This window comes from Triticum aestivum, chromosome 3B (assembly GCF_018294505.1).
Source record: "Triticum aestivum cultivar Chinese Spring chromosome 3B, IWGSC CS RefSeq v2.1, whole genome shotgun sequence".
Lineage (NCBI taxonomy): Eukaryota > Viridiplantae > Streptophyta > Magnoliopsida > Poales > Poaceae > Triticum > Triticum aestivum.
In genome coordinates, this window is record NC_057801.1 from 101143222 (window position 1) to 101170725 (window position 27504).

At 48.1% G+C, this 27504-nt stretch overlaps 3 protein-coding genes across 3 annotated transcripts; 1 reads left to right on the top strand and 2 right to left on the bottom strand.

Moving 5' to 3' along the window:
- Nucleotides 1–1907: 1907 nt before the first annotated feature.
- LOC123068862 (probable NADPH:quinone oxidoreductase 1) lies at nucleotides 1908–27450 on the top strand. The gene is made up of 3 exons (XM_044491541.1): nucleotides 1908–2144; nucleotides 26453–26665; nucleotides 26771–27450. The coding sequence occupies exons 2-3, from the start codon at nucleotides 26560–26562 to the stop codon at nucleotides 27277–27279; spliced, it is 615 nt and encodes a 204-aa protein (XP_044347476.1). The 5' UTR covers nucleotides 1908–2144; nucleotides 26453–26559; the 3' UTR covers nucleotides 27280–27450.
- On the bottom strand, nucleotides 2894–5244 carry LOC123068860 (L-type lectin-domain containing receptor kinase SIT2). Its single transcript, XM_044491539.1, has one exon. It carries the CDS (start codon nucleotides 5118–5120, stop codon nucleotides 3099–3101), a length of 2022 nt encoding a protein of 673 aa, XP_044347474.1. The 5' UTR covers nucleotides 5121–5244; the 3' UTR covers nucleotides 2894–3098.
- On the bottom strand, nucleotides 6662–9264 carry LOC123068861 (L-type lectin-domain containing receptor kinase SIT2). The gene has a single exon (XM_044491540.1). It carries the CDS (start codon nucleotides 8813–8815, stop codon nucleotides 6797–6799), a length of 2019 nt encoding a protein of 672 aa, XP_044347475.1. The 5' UTR covers nucleotides 8816–9264; the 3' UTR covers nucleotides 6662–6796.
- Nucleotides 27451–27504: the final 54 nt, after the last annotated feature.

The following is a 27504-nucleotide window of genomic DNA, read 5'->3' on the forward strand; positions in this document are numbered from 1 at the left end:
TCTTTATAATCATCCAGTTATGTTGTGACGTTTGATAGCACATAAGGCATTCCTCCGGTGTCCGAGAGTTGCATAATCTCATAGCCGGAGGAATATGTATTTGACATGAAGAAAGCAGTAGCAATAAAACTGAACGATCATTATGATAAGCTAACGGATGGGTCGTCTTGTTCATCACATCATTCCACTAATGATGTGATCCCGCTCATCAAATGTCAACTCATGTCCATGGCTAGGAAACTTAACCATCTTTGATCAACGAGCTAGTCTAGTAGAGGCATACTAGGGACACAGTGTTTTGTCTATGTATTCACACATGTATCAAGTTTCCGGTTAATACAATTCTAGCATGAATAATAAACATTTAACATGATATAAGGAAATATAAAATAACAACTTTATTATTGCCTCTAGCGCATATTTCCTTCATTGACAACCCTCTTGATGTGTTGGGACAACTTGTTTTGTGTGCAGGTACTGCTTACTTTGTTTACTGGGAGAATCTCCTACTGGATTGATAATCTTGATTCTCTAACTGAGAGAAATATTTTCTATTGGGTTAGTTCACCCTTACACTTTAGCGAATCCCAACAACTTCTGTGGGAGCAAGCAGTTATCACAATGCATCCTAATTCGACCCACCAGTACATTTTACAATATACTCAGTTTACCTCAACTACAGGTAGCTTAAAAACCAATGGAGGCTGGAGCCTATCATGAAGACTGTTCCAGAGACGTGATATACCGTTTCAGAGCGATTGACCTCAAGTCCTCCCAACTCTCCCAACTCCAAAAATCCAGCTTCCCAATCCAGCTTCTCACTCCACGCAGCGATTCACGTCCGTTCGGCAGCGAAAACAGCTTCTCTGTCGCCACAGTGGGCTGGTAGCGGCATATTGGGCTAGATGAAATCGTGCCATGGGCCAAGCATGCAGCCCACAAAAGAAGGAGAGACGTGTTTTTTAGGGAAGAAGGAGAGACGTGTTTCTGTACGAGGAAAGAGCCACGAGCTAGTTTTCACAAGGAAAGAAAGGAGGAGAGAGAATAACCGAAACATTTTGTTCACTTCGCGGTGGCAAACCATGTAATTTTAGCCAACTCCATGTTTTGGAGCATTCCGTGAAGCTGCTATTTCCCAACTTCTCAACTCCACGCTTATTACACTAGGATCTAGCACAGCTTCTTAAAGCTAGCTTCTCGAGCTAGAATCGTTCGGCTCGACTCCGCACATAGCGTTTGTGAAGCGGAGCCAGAGGACTTCAGAACAGGCCCTTAGTGCCGGAGCTTCACGGGGACACCTGGGTCGTAGGCCCCAAAAAAAACGAAACATTTTTAGTACCCTGTGTAATAGTATTGCAACCCATAACTAATAAGGCCCATTTGTCTACTAAAAAAATGCTACTAAGGTGGCCAGCCAGGCGAGAGCTCCTACTCAATGCTTCACACGTCGCACAGCGAATCGACGCTCACACGCTCGTTGCCGTGAGCTGGCCCATATACGCGGAATGCTAACGTGCTTGCTCTCTCGGTCGCCGCCACCCTGCTTCGTTCACTCAGTCAATAGTTGACCGTTGACTTTTGGAAAAAATCCAAGATTCTGAAAAAAATGTTCACAGATTTGTAAAAATTCTTGTGAAATTGAAAAAGTTCACAAATTTGAGAAAATAATCCTAATTTAGAAAAGTTCATGATTTTGAAAATAATTCACGGATTTCCAAAAACCATGAATTTGAATTTTTTTCATGAAGTTTCAAAAAATATCACGAATTTGAAAATAAAATTATGAAAATTTAAAATGATAAAATAAAAGTAAAAATATTTTTTGATGTATTTGCCGCGTATGGTTTGCAACGGGGCGCTATAGGCGCCGGATAGGATTTCATCATCCAGGCAGCCAGCAGCGACCATTGTTCTTCTCCATCTATCTAAGAAGAAAAAAAAGGTCTGTTCTTCTCGTCTCGCCTCTCGCGCGGACTTGCGTTGGGGAACGGGGTCCGGCTGGGGCCGCGGCAGATGCGTTCGGGCGTGGGGGACGGCGGGAAACCCCCGGCCGGCGTCCGTTCCCCAGTCCGTCAGATGGCCAGAGGCCTCAACGCCTCGTCGCGGCCGCGCTCAGCATCAGGGCGACGCCGGCGCTACCCGCGGTGAGCAGCAAGAGCATCCACTCTCCCTCCCCAGTCGGTAATTTTATCCAGTCCCATACCTAGTTTCCCGCTGCATCTTAATTAGTAGGGGGTGGGGGATCCTGATTAGGTCAGAGATTTTGCACTAAACAGGAACCGAAGCTAGCGATGGTCAAGCGAAATGCTAATATACTGTTGATTCATTTTATACAAAAGAAATAGAGGTGAATGTGGAGCTAATGAATGCTCGGCCTCCTCTCTTGTTACTCCAGTTTGAACATCAAACTCATAAAGAACAATGGCATCAAACTCAAACAATTGAAGTCTTATTCTGACGGATTGAATTCCAACACTATGTCCACATATTTGGCAATATCCACCTAATCAAAGTGATGATGTGTGGCGAGCAGATTTGAAGCAGGCCTTACGCAGACCCTTTTGTAGAATTGCAAAGTTTATGGTGCACAAGATCGACACTTGAAGTACAATTAATTCAATCCGTACGATTTGGGGCAGTCCTAATAAGTTGTAGCTTCGCCCCTCCTAAGATTTCTTTTAAGCTACGCCACTGCCACCTATATATAGTACTCAAACTGACCCAAAGGCCATGATGTTACAGACAACTTACAAGCCGATGTAATCCATTCAGTTAGTGAACCCTCGTTGTTTCTCAGAGGAATTCCAAACAAGCACAAACAGAAACTTCGTGTAAAATTCATGAATTCACATGTACTACATTCAGACTGGAACCATGTAGAAGATACAGAAGATTGATTAATTAACTCCATGAGTAATTAAGCTGAACATAGACATACAGAGTAACATTTGAAGTGAAGTAAATCTTTGATATACTCCCTAGCTAGCGTTCGAATACATTAGAATATAGTATCTATCCAGACTAAATACGCAAGAAAGAAAGCAGATATTTTAACATCTGAAGAGACACAATAACACCAAACACCGTATATGCATGTGTTATCTTCCTCCTGAGAGGCTGGAAAAAGTGGCAAAACTCGTCGATAACTGAGGATACTGCACATTTGGTGATTCCAATCCTCTGTTTTGCGTCAAGGCCTGCATAGTGAAGCTGAAATGTGCTGGTGTTAGCTCTGGGAGTGGTGTATCACCTTCGAGGTACTGCATGACATGTCGCATTGTGGGCCTTGCGCTAGTAAAAGGGTGCGAGCATAGAAGCCCTAGCTTCAGCACCAAAGATGCATCATCGATGTTGTAGTCACCCCGCAGTCTCGGATCCACAGTCTCCATGAGCGATCCGTTGTGCCAGCGCTCTATAACCCAGTCAACCAATGTATGTTTGTTGCCAAATGGGTTCTGCTTGATAGGCCTCTGCCCAGAAGTGACCTCAAGGAGAAATATGCCGAATGCAAACATGTCCGTCAGAGTGGATGCCTTGCCCGTGTGGACGTACTCAGGCGCCAGGTATCCCATGGTTCCAACCATATGTGTGGTTTGTGGATCAGTGCCATGGTCGTACAGCCTTGAGAGACCAAAGTCACCTAGTCTTGCATTCATTTCACTGTCCAGAAGCACGTTGCTCGGCTTAACGTCTCGGTGTATGACAACTTTCTCCCACTTCTCGTGAAGGTAGAACAAGCCGAATGCGACGCCCTTGATAATATGGAACCTCTCCTCCCAATTCAGTGATGGCTTGCCATCTTCACAGTACAGATACTGATTGAGGCTACCATTTGACATGTAGTCATAAACCAAAAGAAGTTCACCTTTACGTCGGCAATAACCAAGCAGGGGCACAAGGTTGCGGTGTCTGAGCCGGCCGATACTGACAACCTCCGCGATGAACTCCTTCATCCCTTGCCTTGACTCGTGAGACACTCTCTTCACCGCCACTTTCAGTTTGGACTTTCGGAGTGTCCCTTTGTATACCTTGCCGAACCCGCCCACACCAAGCAGGTTCTTTTCCTTGAACCCTTCGGTTGCATGGAACAGGTCCTTGAAGGAGAACCGATGTGGCCCGAAATCGACCTCCCAGTCTTCCCGCAGCTCCCTGTACCTGAATCTTTTGCGAACAACCAGAATGATAACAGTTCCCACTACAAGGACGAACATGGCCGTGGCAATAGGCAGGGTGATCTCCAGGACCTTGGAGCGCGGCTCTGGACCAAGACGTGGTAGCTTTGGGAGCTTGGATGTGTCAATGGCAGGAGCAGGGCCATTAATGGCAAAGCTCCAGCCGAGAACGCAGTGGATTGTGCTGATTGCGCCGGTTGTGGCTGCGAAGCCGATGTACGATGGTTCTCTCAGAACTGTGGAGAGGTTATAGGGGGACGAAAGCAGTGGCCTCTCCGGCTTAGCGAATCCGAGAGGAGCCAAGAACACGTTGATCTGCGTGGACTCCCCATCATAGTCAGCCCATACCTGCATCGCCTTGCCACTGATAAGGGTCAGGTTGTTGAAGGATCCGCTCCCTTCATCGTAGTACCCGGTGCGGTAGGCCTGCAAGGAGGTGAGGCTGTTGATGTCGATGCCGACGTGGTTGTTGTCCATGTCTTGGAACTCCTCGTTCTGGGTGGTGTCGAGCTCGACGGCGAACATGTGGTTGCTGGCGTTGCCGTTGTTGCCGCTGTTGAGGAGGCCCATGTACTGCGCCCACGTGTTGGAGAGGTTCTTGGTGGGGGCGACGAAGAAGGCCATGCCGTCGGCGCTGATGCCCTCGTGGACGGAGAGGATGGCGAACGCGAAGCTGAGGGAGAAGGACCGCACCGTGCCGTTGGGCGACCCGCGCAGGCTCAGCGGGGTCGGGTAGAAGGCGTGGCCGAGGTTGATGGTGTCGTTGGTGAGCTCGAGGAGCCCATCCGGCGTGACGTTGGCGTTGCCGTCGAGGGTGAGGTTGACACCCGAGAAGCCATTGTATAGGAAGCTGAAACTGTCGTTGCTGGTTGTGGATGCAGCAAGGTGAAGAAGGAAGAGGAGTGGAATGGCGTGTAGGAGGAAGAAGATGTGCTCCCTCGGAGCCATGTCTCGAGCACTGGCAAGGAAAAGATTATGATATTTTGTTGTTGATAAACAACTACCGGTGTGGCTATCTAAGTAGTACTGCTGTATGTGCGCCCGTCAGTAGCAAACAACTGCCCATGATTTTCGCGACCGATGTACTAGTACTACTGAGAGTTAAATCCATAAAATTCAGTAATTTTGCTAACTCGCAAGAGAGGATACATCACCATCTGCGGGTGCAATCGAACGGGAAGCTGGTCCAACAGGTTCAATTTTCTTCCTTAGATACTGAAAGTTCGTCTCCCGATCGACGCTGAAGTCTGAACATATTTCCGGAATTGTCTAAATCAGACTGATTCAGACGGCAACCACTAGGCAGCACGTACACACGTGGTTACAGTTCCCCCTCCGACTCCGAAAGTAGAATATCAAACCAGAAAGTAGAATAGCATGTGTACACTAGTACATCTTTCTGTTGGCACTTCTGTTGGTGATAAGTCTGAATAGTCCTCTTCAACGACTGGGTATGCATGATTCGTCATCGTCAATCCCGCCGTCGTTCTCTAGCTAGCGGTCTGCATAGGCCAAGTACCGGAGTGTACATGTGTTGGACTTTTGTGCTCAACCTGAGGTGGTCCGGGGTAGGCATGCACCGCACAAGTAAATATGGCCTAGAGTTTTCTTCATCCTCTACAATAAGGGCATCCACATCCGCACAACACCAAGGACCGGGCCATCGCTACACCGTGGACACCTACCTCGCGCACGTCTCCATGTCGGGTTGGATGCTCCCAGACTGATGGATGTGTTGTTTGTAGAGTCAAATGGGTGCCTGCGGAATAGGTTGTCTCTGATAAAAGTCTAAAGTCTACCGCGACAGCTATTTCTCTCTCTGTGGCTAACCCATGGCGACCCGGTAGCATGGCTGCAGTTTTGGGTAAAGTATGGGAGGAAAAATGTGAAAGCAGAGGGAGGAGAGAGATGGGTCGGTCCACTAAGACTAGCATTGGACGAAATCAACTTTGTGAGGTGGTTTCAAGATTCCATGTCTGTGTTGCCAAAGTCCGTGGTTGGTTTTGTTGCGTGTTGATGCGTGAGCCATGCAATTTTTTAAAATTTTTAATAATTTGGTTTTGTTCATTCTCAGTGTCTTGTCTAGCTTTCGATATTGTGTTGATGCAGAGGCCGGATATAAGTGGTATCTTCTTGCTATTAATATATCCCTGTTATTGTAAAAATGTACCAAATGTCATCACCTCAACCTATAGAAAGCCATATTTGTTGGATCTTTTAACAAAGAAACTAAGCTAGTTATTTTGAATAAAATATGACCAAATATTCATTTTTTAGAATTAGTCAGAAGGGCAGTAATTATATGTGTTGTCCATATAATTCTGGCCAATAAATACATGTATTTTGCTAACAAGTATACTCGATATATGCATATGTTTTTCTTTACATTATGTATGCACTTATATGTTGGTGTAATGAAGGATATAGCTTTTTTCTTCTTCAAAATGACGGTTTTACCCCGCCTCTGCATCAGAGGTGCACACATCATATTTGTTAAGATTAGAGTATCAAACATCCATTACATCGTACAAAAGTGATAAGCAAAAAGAACACAAAGCTCGAATTAACCAGGCACTAAGAAGACACAATGACTCAGTCACGTATCACAGTGAGGATCATGCAATTCACCTCCCAACTGTAAGGACGCATGTGCTGTCAATACTCACTGTTGATGACGGATATGTCATGATGAACTGGTCAAATCCTTCGTTCTGCATTATGGTCATCATCTGAAAACTCAAATCCGTCGGTGACATCTCTGGCAATGGCATGTCCCCGTCAAGGTACTGCAACACCTGCCGCATAGTAGGCCTTGCATTGGCGAATGGGTGAGAGCATAGTAGGCCTAGCTTTAGAGCCACACATGCCTCATCGGCGTTGTAGTTGCCCCCAAGCTGCTTATCCACGGCATCAAGGAGCGATCCCTTGTTCCACTGGTCGACCACCGATTCGACCAACAATACTTGGATGTCCTCTAAATTTGGATTTACTGGCCTTTGCCCACAGGCAACTTCAAGAACAAACACCCCAAAAGCAAACACGTCAGTAAGAGGGGTTGCTTTGCTGGTATGCCCAAGCTCGGGAGCAAGGTATCCTATGGTTCCCACCACATGTGTGGTTTGCGGGTCAGCGTCGTGGTCGTACAACCTTGCGAGGCCAAAGTCGCCGAGTCTTCCGTTCATGTCACCATCGAGGAGTACGTTACTAGCTTTGATGTCGCGGTGGATGACCGCTTTCTCCCACTCTTCATGAAGGTAGACCAAGCATGATGCAATGCCTTTGATGATGTGCCACCTCTGAGCCCAATTCAAAATGGGTTTGCCTTCTCTGCCGTGCAAGTACTTGTCAACGCTCCCGTTTGGCATGTACTCGTACACCAGAAACAATTCACCTTTCTGTCGGCAGTAGCCAAGCAATGGCGCAAGATTGCGGTGTTGAAGACGTCCTATGCTCACAACCTCCGAGATGAATTCCTTGATGCCCTGCTTGGAGTCGTGTGCAACCTTCTTCACAGCAACCTCCATTCTAGTAGACACTGGAAGGATGCCCTTGTACACCCTCCCGAATCCTCCAATTCCTAGCAGGTGCGTGTCGCTGAAACCTTCTGTTGCACGGTACAGATCCTTGTACGAGAACCGCTGTGGACCGAACTCGACCTCCCAATCTTCTCGCAGCTCGGCGTACCGGAAACGTCTCTGTAGCACCAGCAGAACAATGGTGCCCAAGGTGAGGACGAACACTCCGGATGCTATTGGCAAAACTATGTCCAGCACCTTGGATCGTGGCTTCGGCCCCATGCGCGGAAGCTTTGGTAGCTTGGCGATGTCGATGGCCGGAGCTGGGCCGTTCATGGCGAAGCTCCAGCCAAGCACATAGTGCCGCACGTTGATCGTGCCGGTGGCCGAGGAGAACCCGACGTATGCCACGTCTGTCACCGCGGTCGTGAGGTTGTGGGTGGCCGTGAACAACGGCTTTGCTGGTCTGCGTACGTTGATGGGAGCCATGGTGACGGTGATTTGTGCAACCCTGTGATCGTAATCCACCCACACCTGCATGGCCTCACGGCTAATCAGGCTCAGGTTGCGGAAGTTACCGTCCTCGTCATCGAAGTAGCCGGCGTAGTAGGACTGCAGCGACCTGAGGCCGTTGACGTTGGCCCCGGCGTGGTTCGCGTTGAGGTCGTCGAACTCTTTGTTCTGGATGGTGTCGAGCTCCACGGCGAAGAAGTGGTTGCTGCCGTTGCCGTTGTTCTGGATGTCGGTGAGGCCCAGGAGCTGTCCGGGCAGAGCGGACGAGAAGTTGGTGCTCGACGCCACCACGAAGGCCATGCCGTGGGCGCTCAGGTCCGTGTAGATGGACTGGATGGCGAACACGAAGGAGGCGGAGAAGGACTGCACCGCACCGCCGGGAGACCCGGCGAAGCGCACCGGAGTCGGGTAGAAGGCGTGGCCCTTCTGCTGGTCCGTGCCGTTGGTGAGCTCTAGGAGGCCGTCTGGGGTCACCGTGGCCGCGCCGTCGAGGGTGAGGTTGGCGCCGGTGAAACCGGAGTAGACGAGCTGGCCATCGGCCTCACCGGTGGTGCTGGCTGCTAGAATAAGGCAAATTAGGAAGAGGAGGCGGACAAGCATGAGCACACTATTCATGGTGGAGGACGGCGAAGGTGAGCTGGTCTGTTGTAGTCTTGTAGAGGACCCCTAAGGACTACTCATGTTATGTGTGTGTACGCTGCTATGAAGCCAAATGTTTGTGCTGGAGTCGAGCGAACCTGCCAGCCCATTTTATTAGCTACTAACAAAGTACTCCTTTTTAAAAGGCGAGCGATCTGCGCCGGCGCACCGGCCTAACCGTTGGGCCGGTCAGCCCGCAGCCGTCCGATGGGCCTACTAATAACCGTTCGATTACGATCTAATCTTCATCTTCGTTCACCTCTCGCCCGCGTCTTCGTCAAAACAACACCGCACAACACGCCTGGCCTTGAAGAACCGCCCGCACGTTCTCCGGCCGTCGCTGCCCTCGTCGCCGGTCGCCGTCGCTGCCCTCGTCGCCGGTCGCCGTCGCTGCCCTCGTCGCCTGTCGCTGTAGGTTGCCGTCGCTGCCCTCGTCGCCGGTCGCCGTCGTCGCTGTCGGTCGCCGTCGCCGTCGCCGTCTTCGTGCATGCAGCAGCCTGCTCCCGCAGTTGCAGCTCCCCATGGCGACGACCGCAGCTCCGGTGCGGTGGCACAACTCCGATGCAGCCGGCCATCCTCGTCGCCGGATGCAGCATCAAAACTGGCATAGTCGCGTCGCTTACAACCAAAAAAGTGGTGGTAGCAAAAACCAGTGCCGATTCCAGCAAATCAAACACACCATGGAAACAAAAAAAAAGAAAATGAGGCATCGGTTCCAGCAAAAAAACTCGCACAGGGTGGAACCAAAACACATGAAAACACCGGTTCCAGCAAAAACATGATACGGTGGAAGCAAAAAACAGACGCCGGTTGCAGCAAAGTCAAGACGCCGGTAGCAAAAAAAAATGGGTTGTTTCTAGCAAAATCCGAAGACATTAGTAGCAAAGAATAGGGTTAGTTGTAGCAAAAAAAAAAACTGGTTGCAGCACCAGCGTCGGGCCGTGGTCACCACCGTCAGGCCGTGGTCGCCACCGTCAGCACTGGTTGAAGCTTTTTTCGTCAAAGGTTGTAGCATTTTCTGTAGACGGTTGTAGCTTTCTTCGATAGCACTGAAGGTTTGCAGCTTTCTGTATATATAGTTGAAGCTTTTTAATATAGAGTTTGAAGCTTTTTTTTAGCGGTTGCAACACACGGGGGTCTGCGGCAGGTTCTGCAATGCCTCGCCCATGGCCATCACCGCTGTAGCGCCGTTCCGATAGGTACCTGACGACGCAGTGGCCGAGATCCCTGCGCGATGCCCATCCTCTCGCTCGTGCGCGCCGCCATGGCCTGCGCCTCCTCGTATCCTCCCCGCGATTCCTCTTCGGCCATCAGTCGACGGCGCGGCCATGGCGATGAGCGCAGCCATGAAAACGGCACGGCAGCGTTGTCCCCGAAGGGCGCACGAACGGCACAGGAGGCAAGAGCTGATGGCCGGCCTGGATCCATGGAGTTTCTTGCCTGAGCGATTGGGAGGAAGAAGGAGTGGATGGGGTGTTGGGGAGAGGATAAGATACACGTGTTGCTTCCCTGGTGGCTAGCGCCAGCGAGGCGAAAGCGAACCGGCGGAACGGTTCGGCCGGTGCGCCGTTCCTAAACACTTCCCTTTTTAAAATAAGTGTTTTAACTTTGTATTACTGTTGAGGATATAACTACTGAGTGTAAACCGTTCAGGAGGGGCCGGTTCACGTTCATCTATATTGAAGCCCATGAAGACAAAGAAGATGGCGTCTTATTGGTAAAGCTTAGAGGCCCCGGGCCCAAAGGCGGATTAGGGCCTATAGTTGTAAACCGCCATAGTTGTATAACTTGTGTTGTAAGTTAGGGAAAGGAAGAGACCGAGCCGGACACTTGTATGAGCCGGTCTCGGGACTCTGTAAAGCGGCCGGGCGTCAACCTGTGTATATATAGGGATGACCCGGCGGCGGTTCAGGGGCAAAAAACAACAACTCGAGACTCAGGCAAAGCATATTCGCTCCCTGGTCATCGAAACCCAAGTAATTCCATCACAACTAGACGTAGGCTTTTACCTTCATTGTAAGGGGGCCGAACTAGTATAAAACTCTCGTGTCCCTTGTCCGGTTTAACCCTTTTAAGCTAATCTCGTTGCGATGGCTCCACGACTAAGTCCTTTCGTTAGGACATCTGACGTGATATTTCCACGACAGTTGGCGCCCACCGTGGGGCTATCGCACGATGGTTTCGAGTTCTTGAAGGACAGCTTTGAAGGACTCAAAGGATACGCGGTTGGCCGGATGACCAAGAGTCGTCGCGGCAAGCTCTACATCGACGACGCAGGATGAGGCCCCGAGGCCGGCTCAATCGAGTACGGGTACCGGGTCCCCTTTGGCGGAATTCACGTTTTCATCGGCAAGATCGGCGAACCGGGCCCTGAGCCGGACATCTCCACCGACCTCGTCGAGACGGTTCAGCGTGCGAGTCCTACCCGGGTTCAGCCTGCCATGAAGCGTGCATTCGTAGGATTCATCCATGGTGCGGGATCTGAACCGATGTCCGATGGTGAGACGACCATCTACTCAGATGGTGAGTCATCCACTGGTGAAACCGAGTCGCTGTACCAATTGCAAGACGGCTGGATTGGGGGCTATTCCGATGGCAACAGTATTCCGGACCCCTTTGAACCGCCGAACTGGGTTGTAGTCTTCATAGCCGGAACACAGCCCACCTTGTAGTCTTCATCCACAGCAGCAATGATGTCCGGGTCAGCAGCCGCGGCAGGAGGCCCTGCGTGCCGACCGGCTCAAGTTCTTTCCGGTTTGTTGGATGCCTGGCGACCTTGTTAACCACGGCAGTCACCCCGGAGACGCAGGATCGGCATAATGCGGAGGTTACCAAGCTAAAGGACCAGATAACACAAGCCAAGGAGGACCTGGCAGCTGAGGAAGTTAGGATGGTTGAGGAATGGGCCGCTTTGATGCCCAGTCACAACAGATCCAGGCGCAGAATTACCGGCTTATGTTGGATCAGAACGCGTCAAATGAAGTGCTGCGAAGGAAGTACCAGTCTCGTCTGCCGCCGGTCTACGAAGGATTGAATCTCTTCAATACGCTGGGGGCCTGGCCAAGTAGTCCGGCAGCGGTAAACCAGACCAAAGCACCTGGGGCAGCACCGGATCAACCACGGATAAAGGACCCACCTCGACAAACGGATAACCCACCGCAATACATATCGACACCACCGGGTCATTTTTCTAGCCCTTTGGATAACATGATTGCTGCGGTATCTCGCCTAGCAGCTATTCCGATGGAGGGTGATTCGCTGCGGCGGTTGAGACGCGACGAGCCAGGGATCTTCTTCAAACCTGCTGTTGTGCAGCAACAGGCTTATTCCTATAGCCGAGACAGAATCCATTCAACCCCCGTCTGAGCAAGAGTTATAGCAGGCGCATGGACGAACAAGAGGTATCAAGCAGCGCGCGGCGTCATAATGCCCCTCGAGGGCCTAATCCGGCGCGTGGGGTGCAAACGCTCAGGACGTAGTGGATAATGGCAGAGCGCGAAGGGAGGCTGCATTAGCAGCACAGCACGCGGTCATCATCAACCCGCCCCGGTTCAACCAGCGGCGTCAGTGAAAGAGGACTTGCCTTGAGCTCCTGGGGAGTGCCGTGTCTCATCCCGGCTCTCCGTAATGTGCGGTTGCCCAAGGATTTAAGGGTCCGCGTAAAGTGCCTAATTATACCGCTGATCAACCTCCCGAGGCGTGGGTTGAAAGTTATGAGATGGCAATGGAGATGCTGGATGTGGATGAAGCGGCATGTAGAAAATACTTCACCATGATGTTGGAAGGAACAACCCGCACTTGGTTAAAGAGCCTATCCGCCAACTCCATCGGGTCATGGGACCAATTGAAGACCCGGTTTATAGCGAATTTCAAGGATACATGCAAACAACCTATGTCCATTGTGGATCTAGATGCCTGTGTTCAAGGAGAGAACGAGTCAACAACTCATTGGGTGCACCAGGTTTCAGAAGTCCTGCATTTGTCAGACCGCATCAATGCTGACACGGCGATTGTAACATTGGAGCGGAATTGTCGGTTTAAGTCACTGAAGATGAAGTTGTGACGGCTCAAACGCCACTGCAATGACATGGGAACGCTTATGGCAGCCTTGGTTAAGTATGACGATTCTGATAATACCAAGGATCCCGATTCTGACGAGGAGAAACTGGAGAAGGGAAAGAAGAACGACGGTGCGAAGGGACAGCAGCACAACCAAGGGAGCCATGGGAACAATGGTAAGCACATAGCGGATAATTCGGATTTTGTGGCTAACACCAATGTGCAGGGCAATATGCAGCGTCGTAAGGGTAAACCGTCCCAGCACGGTGGAGGTATGAATCTGGAGCGTCTGTTAAACCAGCCCTACCCAAAGCACGGGACAAAGGAGGTTCCAGCAACACATCTCTGGAAGGATTGTTTCATTATGAAGGAATTCAAAAACTCTGATCTCTTCCGGTATGATCAGGGTCCGTCTAGCGGTTCAGGTCCAGGTTTTCATGGTGGCGGCGGGTCAAACTCTGGATTTCAGAATAATCAGGGCAACCAGAACAACCAAGGTGGTAACAACCAACAGAACAATCAGGGGAATCAGCAGCAATCAGGTTTTCAGAGTCACCCAAAGCAGTTGAATGGCGGGCAGTATCATGTTTTCACCGCTAGCTTGTGTAAGTGCGATCAGAAGCTTCACAAGAGGGCAGTTAATGCTGTTGAACCGGCAGTACCCCGTTACTTACGTTGGTCCGAGCAGCCCATTGTGTGGAGCAGAGAGGATCATCCGCCCCGGTTGATAATCCGGGTCATCTGGCTTTGGTGGTGGCACCTCAGGTGGGAGGTTATAAATTCACCAAGGTGCTCATGGATGGAGGGAGCAGCATCAACATCCTGTATTATGAAACCTTCGTCGCATGGGATTGACAGATAAGAATCTTAAACCGTCGAACACTGTTTTCACGGTGTAGTACCAGGTAAATCGGCATATCCAGTTGGCAAGATAGCTTTGGAAGTTGTGTTTGGTGATGAGCATGATTCCAGGTCAGAAACATTGACCTTTGAAGTGGTGAAAATCCAGAGCCCATATCATGCCCTGTTTGGACGGCCGGCTTACGCAAAGTTCATGGCAAGGCCCTGTTATATTTACTTACAGCTCAAAATGCCAGGTCATAAGGGACTATCACGGTGCACGGGAGTCGTAAGATCGCTTTGGACTGTGAAGAGGGTGATGCGGCTTATGCTGAGTCGGTTTGTGCAACAGAAGAGTTGAAGTTCTACAAAGACAATGTTGATCCGGCAGACATGACTCCTCTGAAGAAGCCCACCACTGAGCATGACCCGACCCTGAAGTTCAAACCGGCTGATGAGACTAAACTTGTTGATTTCGTTCCTGGCGATTCATCCAAACAGTTTAGTATCAGCACTAATCTGGATCCGAAATAGGAAAGCGCGCTCATCGAGTTCATCCGTGAGAACCGGGACATTTTTGCATGGAAGCCTTCTGACATGCCAGGTGTACCGAGAGAACTCGCTGAGCACACTCTCAATATTGATCCCAAGTTTAAACCGGTCAAGCAGTTTCTTCGCCGCTTCAACGAGGAAAGACGCAAGGCCATTGGAGAGGAGGTAGCCCGGCTGTTGGCTGCTGGGTTCATCGTCGAAGTTTTTCATCCGGAGTGGCTGGCCAATCCGGTGCTAGTGCTTAAGAAGAATGGCACTTGGCGTATGTGTGTGGACTACACAGACTTGAACAAAGCTTGTCCGGCAGATCCTTTTGCTCTCCCGCGTATTGATCAGATCATTGATGCTACGGCGGGTTGTGAGCGTTTGAGTTTCTTGGATGCTTATTCTGGTTATCATCAGATCAAAATGGCAGTTAAGGACCAGGAGAAGACAGCCTTCATCACTCCCTTTGGAGCCTTCTGCTATGTTTCTATGCCCTTTGGGCTCAAGAGTGCCCAGGCGACTTATCAGCACTATGTGCAGAATTGTCTTCATACTCAGATTGGGCGCAATGTTCATGCCTATGTGGATGACATTGTAGTAAAATCCAGGAAGAAGGATACATTGATAGATGATCTCAAAGAGACCTTTGACAATCTTCGGGTTTATAAGATGATGCTCAATCCGGACAAGTGTGTTTTTGGTGTTCCGACAGGCAAGCTCTTAGGCTTTCTGGTGTCAAACTGAGGCATTGAGGCTACTCCGGAAAAGATCAAAGAGATTACATCCTTGGCTAAACCGGCGTGTATCAATGACGTCCAGCGTCTGGCGGGTCGAATTGCAGCCATAAGCCGGTTTTTCAGCCGCTTGGGAGAGAAGGCGATCCCTCTGTATCAGATGTTGAAGAAAACAAACAATTTTGTCTGGAGTGACGCAGCTAATGCGGCGTTTGAGGATTTGAAGAGACAGTTGGTTGAACCGCCGGTTCTTGCTGCTTCGGTTGATAAGGAGCCGCTATTATTATACATGGCTGCTAATGCTCGGGCTGTCAGCATAGCCATTATGGTGGAACGCAAGGAGGCTGGGAAGGAATATCCGGTTCAAAGGCCGGTTTATTATATCAGTGAGGTGCTAATTGAGTCAAAGCAAAGATATTCGCATTGGCAGAAGCTAGTGTATGGGGTTTTCATGGCAAGTCGGAAGCTTAAACAGTACTTTTAGGGCCATCCCATCATAGTGGTCAGTTCCGCTTTGGGGGATATAATCCAGAACAGGGAGGCAACTGGCCGAGTTGCTAAGTGGGCTATTGAGCTTGGACCACACAGTTTGAAATACATGCCTCGCACAGCCATCAAGTCTCATGCTCTTGTGGATTTCATCAATGACTGGACAGAGTTGCAGGCACCGGAAGACAAACCGGATAACACATACTGGACTATCCGCTTTGACGGGTCCAGGCAATTGGAGGGCTCGGGGGCTGGAGTTGTCCTTACTTCCCCTCGAGGTGATAAAATTTGTTATGTTCTCCGCTTAATGTTTCCTTGTACTAACAATGCAGCTGAGTACGAGGCCTTACTCCACGGTCTCCGTGTGGCCAAGGAAATGAACTTAAGCCGGGTTCGATGCTTTGGAGATTCTGATCTGGTGGCTCAGCAAGTTTCTGGCACTTGGGATTCTAAGGATCCACTCATGGCGGCTTACAGACGAGAGGTGGATGTTGTGGCTGGTCACTTCAAGGGTTATCAGGTTGAGCACATTGATCGGCGCAAAAACGAAGCAGTAGATGCTTTAAGCCGGCTAGGGTCTCAGCTTAAACCGGTGCCGCCCAATACCTTTCTGGATATCCTGCATAACCCGTCTGTAAAGTTGCCTACGGAGGAGGATTTGGCTATTCCTGATCCGGAGGCACAGTTGGTTGCCGCTTTACATGTAATTCCGGATTGGACGGTTCCATATCTAGCGTATATGAACCGAGGTGAGTTACCAGAAGATGAAGTTCTGGCCAGGCAGATAATACGGCGGTCAAAGTCCATGGTTATTCACAATGGCGAGTTGCATCGCTGAAGTGTTTCAGGCGTGTTCCAACGTTGTGTTTCTCCTAAAGAGGGCCAAGAGATTTTGCGTGAGATCCACGAAGGAGATTGTGGTCACCATGCCGGTTCAAAATCCTTGGTTGCTAAAGCTTTTCGTCATGGTTTCTACTGGTTGACGGCTCATGCTGATACTGAGGACCTGGTAAAGCGGTGACGCTTGTCAGAAGTTTTCACGCCGAGCTCATGTTCCGGCTCAAGAGCTACGGATGATTCCAATCACTTGGCCGTTTGCTACTTGGGGGCTTGACATGGTGGGTCCTTTTAAGCGGTCCAAGGATAAGAAGACCCACCTGTTGGTGTTGGTTGACAAATTTACTAAGTGGGTTGAAGCGGAGCCCGTAAGCAAGTGTGACGCAGCCACGACGGTTCAGTTTATCAAGAAAGTGATCTTCCGCTTTGGTTTTCCACACAACATCATCACGGATAATGGCACAAACCTTTCTAAAGGTGAGATGGAGGATTTCTGTCAAAGAGAGCATATCCGGCTTGATGTGTCGTCAGTAGCACACCCCCAATCCAACGGACAAGCCGAGAGAGCAAATCAGGAAATCTTAAAGGGTATCAAACCCCGGCTTATGATTCCTTTGAAGTGGACGCCGGGTTGTTGGGTGGAAGAATTACCTTCTGTGTTATGGAGCATCAACACCACCCCCAATAGATCAACGGGTTACACACCTTTCTTCATGGTTTACGGGGCAGAGGCGGTCCTCCCAAGTGATATTCGTCATGACTCGCCCCAGGTTGCCAATTATGTTGAAGCAGACAACGACCAAGCACGCCAGGATGCATTGGACCTGTTAGATGAAAAACGGGACATGGCTTTGGCTCGTTCGGCGGTTTATCAGCAAGACCTGCGGCGTTATCACAGCCGCTGAGTCAAGACAAGAACCTTTCAAGAAGGCGACTTGGTGCTTCGGCTCATCCAGGATCAGACCGATATGCACAAGTTAGCCCCACCTTGGGAAGGACCCTTTGTGGTCAGCAAGAATCTGCACAACGGATCATACTACCTCATTGATGTTCGAGAGCACGCAGACTCACGCAAATCTGAGGAGGAGACCCGGCGGCCATGGAACATAGCTCTCCTTCGGCCTTACTACACCTGAGCCATAGGCTCCTCTTATGTACATACTTTGACAATGTATATATTATGATCAATATAATACATCGGCCTCCTTGCTATAAGCAGGGCCTCTGCTGTTTTCTTCAAATATCTTTTGATTACATGGGGGCTTCAGCTGACAAAGCGGAGTTCTACCTGTTAAACTGGCTATCATGCCACAATACAGCTTGGGAGCTTCACACCCAAAGGGCCAAAGAGAGTTTGGATGCTATGCACAGCTGAAACATAGGCACCCATTGAGCACCGCTCACAAAGTTACTTGGGGGCTCTTTGTGCAATGCAACAAAGAGCTTGAAAGGACCCTTGTAATATGATATCAAGCACGGCTTGGAAGCATGGTGTATTTACCTAAAAAACCGGGTTAACCTGCCTTTATCAAGTAAGCCACTCCTATCCAGGTAATCCTGGCATGACACGCTGAACGTTTGACAAGTCAATCTTTTACAGACCCTGAACTTGTCAAAGTTAAAACGATGATTGGTTAGTTGGAGGCCCGTCTTGAAAGGCTTTGCAAAATGGTTTAACTCAGCGGCCTGGCAGCCCATGAAAAGCCTCGAATTTGGGCCTGGCAGCCCTTGAAAAGCCTCGACTACACGGTTTTTATTTGCCTTTGTCAAGTTTTTATCCTTTGGTAAAACTTTATGTTAAACCGGTGTCCATTGACCCGGCATGGCTATCAGTCATCATACTAACCCGATGTTTATTAACCCGGCTTGGTTTTCAGCTACAAGCTGTCAGACCATATTCATTATTATACCGGTGTTTTATAACCCGGTCTGGCTTTGACTACATGTCGCTAGAGTGATCATCCGGTGTTCATCACAACCTGGTATGACCTATTATATACACCAGCACTGCATGGTGGGAGTTATCAATACTCAAGATTTGGGTTCTTACCCTTACTACAATCAAGTTGGTAAGCCACCAACATGATTTCATATCACAGGTATGATCTATTTTTGATATTTTTACAGCCTTGGTTATCTACCAGGCTTTGTATTGGGCATTATGACCCGTCCGGCGGTAAACCGCCAGGACAACTTTTCTCATGCAGATATAAGGATTGCATAAAATTATCAAGGAATATAAGCAAGCATAGCAATAATCATGGCGGATCACACAACGTCATGTGGTAGTGCACAATGGCAGCAGAACACAGTATTTCAACTAGCCTATTACAAGGCGTTTTGATGCCCAAAATAATGATTGTTTGTTGCACAGAACAGTCTGTGGGAATTAAGCCAGTTGTCGGATTACGCCTCGTCACCCGGTTGACGTGAGGTTGATGGATCTTCTGGCGTCGGTTCAACCTCCTCTTCCTCACCTAGTGGCTGGAAGTTAAGGGTGGTCCAATCAATCTTGGTTAAGGCTTGAAAGACAGCTTCGTTGCTTATAAGGTTGGACAGTTCAATGTCAGGGGCATAGGTGTGCTTACGGATTGGAGGGATTAGATTCTCTGTTTCTTTCACAGCTGCGTCAACCCATTTGTTGTCTGTGTCATAGCTGGACCGATAGACAGACAAGTCAACCTCCTCAGCCAATTGGCTTGCCAGTGGGCGCATCTCTTTTGTCAAAGCTTTGAGGGCTTCATTATCATCTCTTTTGTCAAAGCCAGTGGGCGCATCTCTTGTTGACCAGGATAGCCCTTTGCGATATCTACCGGATCAAGATCAGCAATCCATGCTTTGGCCCGAGTCAGGGCTGTTAAAGCGCCAGCTCTTGCAGCAGACCGCTTTACCTCTTCCATCTGGGCTGGGGTCATAGATAATTTGGCCAGCGTATCTTTGATCAAGACGGGTGCCGGTTTGTTGTATGAGGATGCACAGATGACTCGCTAAGCGCCGGTATACAGTTGTTCTATCAACGTGTAAGCAGCTTTCAACTTCATCCGCATATCCGACCCCAGATGAGCAACACGACTACCTGTAACGGTTTACAAATTTGATGTTAAACCGGCAATTTCAAAGATGTTTAAGCAACACTTCTGCAAAGTGTAATTACCAAATATTGCAGAAGTCATAGCATTAACTTGATGCTTTAGCCCAAATAGTTCTTCCGTCACCGGTTTAAGAGCTGATTCGGCATCTTCAACCCGCTTTAACACAGCAGCCTTCTCGTTTTCCCAAACAGCCCGCTCGTTTTTGAAATCACCCTTTAATTGCTCCATTGCAATTAAAGCGTCCTTCAGTTCATTTATGGCCTTGGAGGTTTCGGCTTGCTGGGCCTTGATATTTTCTTGAAGATCGGCAATTTGGGAATCTTTGTTGCTTATATCAGCCTGCAAAAGACAGATGATGAAGATGTTAATATTTTTCTCAAAGTCCCAAGCATATAACCAGTTATACAGTTGGCACTTGGGGGCTAATGCGGATTGCTTATTTTCTGGCTATTTAAAGTCTCAAGGCCCAATACAAGTATTAATCTTGGCACTTGGGGGCTAATGTGTATTTGATCAGAAAGTCAAAGGCAAAGGAATTCAACAAGGACAAAGTTTTGAGCATAAAGTCCCTGTTCATCTTGCAAGATAAACCGGCCCTTGGGAGCTACACAGTTGAAGTCTTTTTTATCTCAAAGTCCCGATTCATCTTGAAGAGACAAACCGGCCCTTGGGGGCTACAATGGAGATGATATACAGTACAAGAAAATTTGCAGTGTGTTGGAAGTTACCTCATAGCGCTCCTTCATCATGTTGACTAAGCCGGCCTCATAGTCACGACTTGTGAACAGGAGGTTTAGAAATCCGGAATGGAGCTCCTGAGCACTGAGATGAGCATAGCTTGTCAAGTCAGTCTTCCATTTGCCTTTCTCCACAACAGCAGCTTCCACCTTGGCACTATGCTTGGACAAAGCGACAGGGTTGCCAGGAGAAGTGTGGCCAAACCCAGTAATCACAACATCATCAGTTGCTGCATTTGGGCTCGTCGGTTTATCTAAGGTTCTGGCCGGGCTAGGCGGATCAGTAGCTGGACTTGGAGGATTGGCTTGCGTGCTTGATGGATCAACATGAGTAACCGGGTCAGCTTCCGGCGGATCAACATCAGTGTTCTGACCTTGTGGGACAGGGTCATCCATAGCGATGTCAGCATCTCCACCAGCACCTTCGGAGGTCCTCTCCGGTTCAACCTCATCAGTGGGGACATTGGTTTTTTGCTTTCTTGCTCAGTCGGGCTTTGGCGCTGCAATATTAAACAGAGGTTAGTTGGTAAACCGGCGCAAGAAGGCAAAACTAAAGAGTCAGTATCTTACCTAGGGACGGTCTTGAGGGGAGGCATTTGGGTGGTTGATGAGTCGCTAGATGAAGAATTGGAAGTCACCTGATAATTCGAATCAGACGGATTAAGTGGGTATTGGAAGCAACCCGCCAAGGGATAAGGTTTATTAGAAGAGCAATAAACGTCTGGACGACGCTTCCAGTTTGGGGTGTCTGGTAAACCGGAGGAAGTGACTTGCTGGCCACTGTGCCGGGTTGTGCGATGACCTTCATGTTGCTGTGTCTTCAAAGAAAATTGTGGATCTAAATGAGCAAGAGGATGTGAGTGTTTTACTTTCCGAACTACACGGCGAAGTTTTTGAACCGGCACATGATCTGAATCGGAGGAAAGGGAGATTACCTCTACATGGTCAGCACGGCTGGCTTCCGCATCATCCTGATAATAGTCATTGTCAATAAGGTGTACGAAAAATGAACCAAGGGAGTCAAGTTCTACCTCTTGTTCCGAATCATCGACATCTTCGGGCGGATCAGAGGACTCGGCGGTTTTCTTCTTGGCTGGCCTCTTTGTGACCTTGCTCTTGGCACGAAGAGCCCTCACCCGTTTGTCTTGAGCCTTTGCCGTTTTGTCTTGAGGCTTTCTCTTCCAGAATGGATCTTTGGCCTGTAAAAATAAACAAAAGGTTATCAGGAAAAAGTTAAAGGGGAGACGGATTAAAAAGCAAAAGGATAAATTCTTACAGACTGCGGTTTGTTGGAGGCGTAAAAAGGTGTCAGTCCGGTCTTGCAACATTCCGAGATCGGTTCATCCAGCATCTTCTTTACCGACTCAGTGACTTCCTCGTCAGTCATCGGTATGTTAGTATGCCGTTGAGGATCGTTGACATTCCCGGTATATTCATGCATTAAGCTGGTGCGGCGGCTTAAGGGCAGGATACCCCAAGAGACCCAACAACGGACAAGATCAATGCCAGTCAAACCGTTTGCTAGAAGAGCCCGGAGCTTAGCAAGCTGTGGCGCGTAAGTTTGTCGTTCCTTGGCAGTAAGCCGCTGAGGTAGTGGATGTCCATTGCTGAGTCGGTGAGGACGGTAACCCGGCAGAGGATTTTCATCATCCGGAGCCGTGTTCCGGCAATAGAACCATGTTTCATTCCAGTCTTTGGGGTGGCTGTGATGTTTGGCATGAGGAAAATCTACTTCTTTCCTCTTTTGAATCGACACTCCGCCAAGTTCAGTATTGGGGCCATCACAAAATTCTGTACGGTGGTTCAAATGGAAGAAATCTCTGAAAAGTTCAACTGTTGGCTCCTCTTGCAAATAAACTTCACAGAACACTTGGAAGTTGCAAAGATTGGACACAGAATTTGGTCCAATATCTTGAGGATGGAGCTGAAAGTTGGCAAGCACATCCCAGAAATTTTTTGATCCGGGAGGGCTAAATCCCCGGTCTAGATGCTGCATAAATACAACCACTTCTCCATCTTGAGGTTCAGGAGGGCACTCAGGGCCAGGGACTCGCCAATGAATGACCTCTTTCTTGGGTAAAGCGCCAGTCAGAACATACCCGTTAAGCTGCTCTTCTTTGATCCGGGAACGAACCCAATTGCAAGAAGCAAATTGTTTGGCCATTTTTGCTGACAAACTGTAAGGGAAGTACAAATGACGGTTTACGATTCAAGATTGATACTCCCTCCATTTTTGTATACAAGGCCACTATCAAAATTACAATTTGCAGCTATACAAGGCTACTAACACAAATCGATGTAAAATTGATGAGGTTTGCCTCGTACTAGCAATTGAAGACATTAATACCTCATGCATGCATGCAAGAGTGAGAAGATTGATTTGCATGCACCGTATTAATCAACCAACAAGGAGTGAGAAAGTTATCTTGTTGTGCATCGGAGAGAAAAATACACATTAATTAACACGTCAAGCAAGGAGAAAAGACTAGTTTGTAACATTGGTTTAAGTAGCCATTAATTTTACCTTGGTACCTGCAATATGGGTTTGTGGCCTTGTATACAAAAATGGAGGGAGTATACACAAACCGGTGTCAAACCGGGGGATTTCATTGCAGCATATATGTTAAACCGGATATTCACGTTCAGGCAATATTGACGGTTTATGTGAGGGCTAATGGTACTGGCGGATTATCAAAATTCTAAAGGTTAAACTGCCTATAACGGAAGAAGCAGATCTGAAATCTATTAAGTGTTGCAGAAACAGGTTTCGCAAGATGCTATTATAATTTTGGATCTACCGCGGCCTAGTAAAGAAATTTTTTTGAGCCCTAACAATGGCAACAGCAGAACAGCAAGGAGCCAGATGAGATTTGTTCGTGGTTTTAAAGATATTATGCGGAGGCAAAATAAACTAAAAACTTCGGCCGCAGAAGAAACAGGTCAAGATTGATCTATATTCAATAAGATAGCAAGGACAAAGTAAAGAGCACAGATGAATACTAATGAACATAGCCGAGTACCGAAACCCTAATGCAGATCTTGGGTGGAGGAAGAAGGGCTTACCGGATTCATAGGAGCAGCAGAGGAGAGCAGTGGGTCTCTGGTGCGTTCAGGTTGATGCAGTGGCCAGGGATGAGGCAGAGCTTCAAGGTCGACGGCGGCGGCGGAGCTGTCGGGCTTGAGCGGTGAGAGGAAGAAGAAGAAGTGCGGAAGGGGAAAATGTGAAGGACCCCGGAGCCTATTTATAAGGCGAATGGATAAAGTAGGCAAGCGCGAGAATCGAGGAGCCGAAGCGGTAAAATGGAGCGCAGCTGTCGCCTCGATCTTCGAAAGTTAATTAATGAAGGGAATCTTTTTTATACAAAGATGACGTCATAACGATTTACTACAGTTTTAGAAGATGACGTCATGGCGGTTTACTAAAGTTTACAGGAAGAAGACATCATGGCGGTTTACGAGGATCGTAAGAAGATGTTCACGGAATTTTTCTAAGTATTGAAGATTGACATGAACAGGTCCAAATCAATCTGGGGCCTAATGTTGAGAATATAACTACTGAGTGTAAACCGCCCAGGAGGGGCCGGTTCACGCTCATCTATATTGAAGCCCATGAAGACAAAGAAGATGGCGCCTTATTGGTAAAGCTTAGAGGCCCAGAGCCCAAAGGCGGATTAGGGCCTATAGTTGTAAACTGCCATAATTGTATAACTTGTGTTGTAAGTTAGGGAAAGGGAGAGACCGAGCCGGACACTTGTATGAGCCAGTCTCGAGACTCTGTAAACCGGTCGGGCGTCAACCTGTGTATATATAGGGACGACCCGGTGGCGGTTCAGGGACAAGAAACAACAACTCGAGGCTCATGCAAAGCGTATTCGCTCCCTGGTCATCGGAACCCAAGTAATTCCATCACAACTAGACGTAGGCTTTTACCTTCATCGTAAGGGGCCGAACTAGTATAAAACTCTCGTGTCCCTTGTCCGGTTTAAACCCTTCAAGCTAATCTCGTTGCGATGGCTCCACGACTAAGTCCTTTCGTTAGGACATCTGACGTGATATTTCCACGACAATTACCTTTAGTATAAAATTATACTAAGGTTGAGACACTTCTTTTGGACGGAAGGGGTACTAACAAAGCTATCAAAGTACTAATTTAAACTAAAACCACAACATTTACTTTGGATCGAAGGGAGTACTACAGAGATCCCGGTTTTGGAAACCTTCTTCGTTCTGTTTTTTCTTTCTTCTGTTGTTAGAAGGGAGCGTTGGCGCAGCGGTAAAGCTGCTGCCTTGTGACCATGAGGTCACAGGTTCAAATCCTGAAAACAGCCTCTTACAGAAATGTAGGGAAAGGCTGCGTACTATAGACCCAAAGTGGTCGAACCCTTCCCCGGACCCTGCACAAGCGGGAGCTACATGCACCGTGCTGCCCTTTTTTTTCTTCTGTTGTTTGTTTACTGGTTTCTTTCCAGGTTTATTGTTTTCTTTCTTTTTTTTCTTATTTTCAGGTTTCTTTTAAAAAATCACCAAATCCCAATAATGTTTACAAATTTAAAAAACTTTCATATTTTTGAAATTTTAATATTACAAATATTCTGCCCATTAAATATTACAAAAAGGAATCAATCACGTCGAATCTCTACAAATATGTATTAGCCATAAATGATGTTGAACGTATAATATATATGTCCCCGTTGCATTCCTAGTCAAAGAAAAAAAATACAGCCGATATTCCGGTCCATTTGCTGTCAAATGTTATATAACACCTATTGCGATGCAAATGTAGCATTCACCTCTTGCAACCAGAAGCCGATCATAGCCAGGTAGAGGACTAGCATGTAGCGCTCGCCTATTTCATGGGGTTTTTGGAACTTTCTATCTAGAGATTGGGCTGGTTTTGGAACCTTCCCTTGGGTTTCAGAAAGGTTTTCCTCTGTTTTTCTTTTCCTATTTTTTGTTTTTATCAGGTTTATTTTATTTTTATATTTGTTTCTCTTTTTATTTATCTTTCAACGTCCCCTTTGTTTTTTCTTTCAAATTCATGAAGTTTTATAATCCTTTTGTTTTTGTGCACAACCATTTTTTACATCTAATGAATACTTGATTTACAAATTGTTTTATTTTTTTATGAAATTTTAAAGTGCTATGGACATTTATTTCAAATCACACGAATATGCTTTTATATGTTATGAATTTTTATAAAACAATTGTGCGACTTTTTCTTACATTTCATTTACATTTTTAGGAGACATGAACATACTTTTAAATACGTGAACTTTAATGCCATTATTATTTTTTTGAACGGTACAAGCATTTTTCTTAAATTCGTGCAGTTTTTTGTAAAAGTTGATGATTATTTTTAAAATTTGGTGATCTTTTTCTCAAAATCAGTGAACTTGTTTTAATTTTGTGAACTTTGTTTCTTCAAAATTGATAATTTATTTATTTCGTGAAGTTTTTTAAAATTTTGATGAACTTTTTAAAAAAATCAATGAACTTTTTTCAAATCCATAAACTTTTTTTTAGTTTCATGAAATCCATGACTGTTTAAATCCATGTACGTTTTTTAGTTTATGTTTTTTTTCAAATCATGGGATTTTTTCAAATCCATGAACTGCTTCCAAAATAGTAATTTGTTTACATCCATATTTAATTTTCTAAGTCAACTGGTTACTGTTTTAAACGCTGGACAGTGAAGCGATCGTACGACTTCATTTGCTCGAGCGAAGGAAGGGAGGAGCGATCGACGATTCTCGGTAAAAAAAAAAAAAGGGGGAGCCTGAAGCGCCAAGCTCCCTCGGCAGTCAGCGCTAAACTTTGGGCGATTATTTTCTGCACACGCTCACAATCTCACGAAGCCCATGATCGATTGCGAGGCAAGATCAGCGCTAAACTTTGGGCGATTAGTTTTTTCTGTCCACGTGGTCGATGCGCAGCTCCTGGAGTCCTAGTGCCGGCTGCTACTGTGGCTATCACGTTCGATTCGAGTGTACTTTAATCTTTTGTTATAACAAGTGAAGGAACTTTAATCTCGTGGTGGTTGACTCGTTGGCAATATAATATTTCGCGCGTATCAGCTAACTATATATTGTCAGTAGGTTAGGCAGCTAATGATGAGAAATATGATGCCATCGATGACGCTCCGCGTACACTCCACCACTACTAGGGTCAGGGACTCGGTGTGGAGATACTCTTCTTAATTTGTGTAAATAAAATATAACCAACATCTGACGTTCACGATGACCTGGATAAGACCAACGAGTCATCTATTTATTGCGTCTCCTCCTCAAGGACAAGACAGGACATCAAGCACCTGAGCTCCACATCGATCAGTACCCACAGCCACTCCACTCTCAGCTCAGGGACTCGGTGTCAGGGCGACCCAAGACAGAAGAATCATGGGATCCGTGACGGCGTCGACGATGGCACAGCCCACCCTCCGCGTGGCCGCCTTCTGCGGCTCCCTCCGCAAGGACTCATGGCACCGCGGCCTCATCCGCGCCGGTACGCACCATTCCTCACCAATCACCATGGTTGCTTAGCTCGCTTTGTGATCTTGCACCGCTGACTTGCCTTGTTGATACTTTGCATGACGATCGATGTATGTAGCCGAGGAGCTGTGCGAGGAGTCCATCCCGGGGCTGCGCATCGACCACGTGGACATCTCCGGCCTGCCCATGGTCAACCCGGACCTGGAGACCGACGGCGGCGAGGGCTTCCCGCCGGCCGTCGAGGCGCTCCGCGAGAGGGTCCGCGCCGCCGACTGCTTCCTCTTCGCCTCGCCCGAGTACAACTACTCGGTCACCGCCTCCCTGAAGAACGCGCTGGACTGGGCGTCCAGGGGCAAGCGCAACTGCTGGGCGGACAGGGCGGCGGCGATCGTGTGCGCGGGGGGCGACTTCGGCGGGGCCAGGGCGTCGCTCCACCTCCGCCAGATCGGGGTGTTCCTCGACCTCCACTTCATCAACAAGCCGGAGCTCCACATCAGGGCGTTCGCGGACCCGCCCAAGTTCGACGAGGAGGGCAACCTCATCGACGCCGTGACCAGGGAGCGGCTCAAGAAGGTTCTCCTCTCGCTCCAGGCCTTCGCGCTCAGGCTCAAACACAAGGACGAGTGACTGACTCAAGATCAACGATACTACTTGGCAGTTGGCACCGTATACCGTACCTGCTGGTTAATTTGCATTGCATTTTCCTTCAGCTCCGTGCACTAGTATTCGTGGTTCCGTGAAATCCCCTAGGAAGTGTGTGCTACTTTGTCTAATAAATCGCCGAAGAATTGTTCTGTACTGTTTAACGTGTGGAAGCTTATGTGTTTTACCGTTGCTACTAGAACGCGAGCG